Raw genomic sequence first — 3,719 nt, 5'->3', positions numbered from 1 at the left:
AGTTGTTGCATTATTCAGCAAAGTTTTTAAAAGTGCTCCAATCAGGCTTCTTAATAAGTAAAACATCTGTGACGCCTTTTAGGACAATGGAGTATATACGACAATACCAAAAACACAATTAAAACAGCCATATCAATTAGATAGTATTAAGAAAGGGCATCATTTCGTAATATACAATAACCTTTGATATAGCAGTTTGATCTCATTTTGACTTTTGTATTGCTGTAAGTTGAGATGGAAAGAAATGTGGCAGAATCAAATTAATGCTGTATTTCTGCATAATACAAATTACGACATTGATATTTTAGAAACAAATCATTTTTTGACATTGCATCTGGACACATCTTTATTGGATTTATTACAAACAAAGGGAAGTTGGCCACCCTATTCCTGTGTAATTATTTGTTTCCTCCACAGGACAATAATTACAGAAAATGTATGTATGGATGGATAAATGTCTTTCCTGAGGCCATGAAACAATACAAACAATTCTCTTAAATAAAATAAATTCTAAAGTAAAGTGGTATTCAAGTCCAATGACAACATAGCATATTTAAAAACATTTACAGTTCAGGTTTACAAAAAAAGTCCACACTAAAGAAAACCTATGCAATTTTATCAATAATACTGCACATGGCAGCGTCTTTGTCCCATGTTTTGTCCTGCTTTACTATAGTTGCACTCTTGTTCTGATGAACAGCTGCCATACAGCTTGCTCCTGCTTCCTCGACTTCCATGGGTTCTGTTTTCAGCCTGGGTCCCTGCCCAGAGGGGCCAACACTGCTCCCTGCAGCCACAGTCCTGGTCCCATTCCCAGCACTGTCAGATTCCTCCATCTGTGGTAAGTCATCGGGCAGGGAGGCAAGGCAGCCTTGGATCATCTCAACCACCCGCTCCAAGTGTTTTTGGAACCGCTCTGCTGTCTCAAGTCTCTGTCGTTTTTGCACCTCCATCATCACCCTCAACGTCTCCCGGGCTTGATGTGGCCTATACTCATTTATCAGGTGATGCATGTGAACAAACAGAAGTTTCAAGTCCTCCAGCTTCTCTTCTCGCTTTATACTGCCAGGACTCTTAATGAGGATGTCCAGAAGGTCAAGGAAGTTCACCAGGATAGACATGTTCAGCTTCTTGAGCTCACGTTTATGGTCAAACTGCATAGGATGAAGCCTCTCGATGCCTTGGGTCTCCAGAGGCCGAATGATCAGGTCGTCACACTGGAACTGGTTGCCAAACATCATGTAGCTGTCTCTGATAGGTGGAGGCGGTTTAGGTGCCAGACCCTTGCAGACATTTTCATCCGTGTACTCCTTGATGTACTGCATAGGCGGAGGAGGCAGGGCGCTAACCTGCTGTGGTTCTCCCATGATGCTTGTCTGAAAAAGTAAGCAACATGTAATCTGGCCATATTCATAAGCATTCCACCACCCCCAAATTGTCTAGCACATATTGCTGTAAGGTGACACTATTGTTATCGCTTGGGTTTTATTGACGTCACGTCCGGCTCATGTCCTGCCAATTAAATATGCATGGGGGTCAAGCTAGCTCTGTTTTTAATTGGTACAATGTGCCATTTAGCATTTTTACGAGGAAAAAATGCCCTATGCCTGTGTTTTTTTCAGCTGTAGGAATCATTCAAATCGCGAAAATGATAACATATTTTTCAGAGTTCCTCGACAGGTAATCCAAAATGTTTTACAAAACGAAGACGAGAAAAGCATGCTGCTCCTACTCCAGTCCAAGGGAGCAGAGTTGAACAATGCATTAGCTTGCAGTGATCAATTCGTTAAAGGTTTGTTTGACATACTTTTAATCTTATTTATTTCCCATTTAAGTATTATCTTGATATTATTTGTATTTCTTAAATGTTTGCTTCAAGTGTTTTGAAAAGCACCAACCCAGCGAGTCTAAATAAAAGAAAGCATAAAGAAGCTTTCAGGACAGAAAAAACGTTGACATCTATAGTTATGTTTTGATAGAGACGGGAAAAAACACGCTACTCGTAAACGGTACGTGTAACAGCAACAAACATGGCAGTAGATGCAAAATTGAATCATGAAATGCAACCTTACCCGAGCAAAAACAACGCATATTTATCCGGGAGAGTCTTGATACCAATTTACTTGAACCGACCACATACAAAGAAGTTGTAGACCTCCATGCTTTTCATCTGTTTTGTCATATAGAATGGTGTCAGGAGCACCATAGTTCGATATATCTGGGAACGCGACTGACGTATAATCCTTGATATCACTCGGAATTTTTTTTTCCGAAAATATAGAGATCTATTCCAGTGCAGAGTTTGATTTGTTGCTCGTATCTGCTTTTCGCAGGAAGTTTTAAGACTCTTTAGTACTCAGATAATCCACATGCTACTTGGCTTGGTTGACCACTGCTGGTTTTCACTTGCGGGAAGAAGTCACGTAACGGAATACAAGCAATTGTAAATGTATTTAATAAGGTAGTGTTCAGCTGATTACTCCCACTTCCAAAGACATGCACCTATGTGTAGGCTGATTGGCAACACTTGAATTGGCCCTAGTGTGTGAATGTGAGTGTGTTTGCTTGTCTGTCTATCTCATCGCCACCCTGCGATGAGGTGGCGACGTGTAGCTGGGATAGGCTCCAGCACACCTGCAATCCCTACTGAGGGACATGAGCTAGAAGATGGATAATGTACATTGAGGACGTTAAGCTCAAGAGTGTTTGAATTAAAAGTCACTCATGATGGTTTTGATGTAAGTCAGTGTTGCATTCAATGCAGTTCTGTAATTACGATACTACTGTGTTTCACCGCATTTAGGTAAAACCGACGGGCGTTTTGTACGCCACTTCCAAAAGTAGTTTAAGGTAATTTACAACGTCATATAGGATGATTAGCAATATACCCCCCGAGCCCTGAAAACACTTTAAGGCCATTTCTTCTTCCCAAGCGCCAAACATTATTAGAACGCACCAGGCTCAGTAAACGCAGCTAGCGTTAGCAGCAAGCTACATGTCGTTGTCGCTACATAGTGACGCCTGCTCTTCAAACTTAAGAATACTCCACAAGACCGACAATGAGATAGAGATAGCCCTACATACCTCCGAAATGGCTCTTTATGTCAGGCAACTGTAAGACTTTGTTGGAATTTTGTGAACGCTGTGTGACAGGACAGAGTGCATCTAACTGCTTACCCTAAAGCGGACATGGAGAATGACTACGAGGATTCTATTGGTTGAGATATTCTCGTGACCCCATTTCGTCATTTGGATTGGTCAGTATGTCGGAAAAATCTAAAGCACTGATTGGTCGTTATACGTGACACGTCACTGCACCATATTTAAACGTCACTTCCTGTATATGTTCGCAACTAACTAACATACTGGTTATGGTAAGAGTTTATTTCGAACATGCATACATTTACAACATGACTGTAACTGTTTGTATATTACAAATTATTTATTGAATGTTCTTGACATTCAGTGACTATCTTTTTGTTTAATTCAAAGTGCTTGACTATGACCAAGTTTTTCCACAGTACTACAACTGCAAACCAAAAAACCTACTGTGTTTAGTGTAACTAAGTGCGCATTTTCAATACAGTACATCAACTTATATCGTTAGAATACTCCATAATGTCGGCTGTAGAGAACATAAAAACTCTCTATTCATTATTTCACAATTATTGAAATTTACTGATCTGGTATATTTTTAAACAGCTAAGACATGGCTGCCA

The 3,719-nt window shown here is 40.2% G+C and overlaps 1 protein-coding gene across 1 annotated transcript; it reads right to left on the bottom strand.

The window, feature by feature from the left end:
- Nucleotides 1-333: 333 nt before the first annotated feature.
- On the bottom strand, nucleotides 334-3,242 carry med7 (mediator complex subunit 7). The gene is made up of 2 exons (XM_062043728.1): nucleotides 3,085-3,242; nucleotides 334-1,376 (listed from the first exon to the last, which is right to left on the bottom strand). The coding sequence occupies exon 2, from the start codon at nucleotides 1,365-1,367 to the stop codon at nucleotides 606-608; it is 762 nt and encodes a 253-aa protein (XP_061899712.1). The 5' UTR covers nucleotides 1,368-1,376; nucleotides 3,085-3,242; the 3' UTR covers nucleotides 334-605.
- Nucleotides 3,243-3,719: the final 477 nt, after the last annotated feature.

Source organism: Entelurus aequoreus, linkage group LG04, assembly GCF_033978785.1.
Source record: "Entelurus aequoreus isolate RoL-2023_Sb linkage group LG04, RoL_Eaeq_v1.1, whole genome shotgun sequence".
NCBI lineage: Eukaryota > Metazoa > Chordata > Actinopteri > Syngnathiformes > Syngnathidae > Entelurus > Entelurus aequoreus.
This window is presented reverse-complemented; position numbering and strand designations above follow the sequence as displayed.

Bases quoted from the DNA above. Each gene is read 5' to 3' on its own strand.
- med7 (XM_062043728.1), bottom strand. From the start codon at position 1,367: ATGGGAGAACCACAGCAGGTTAGCGCCCTGCCTCCTCCGCCTATGCAG.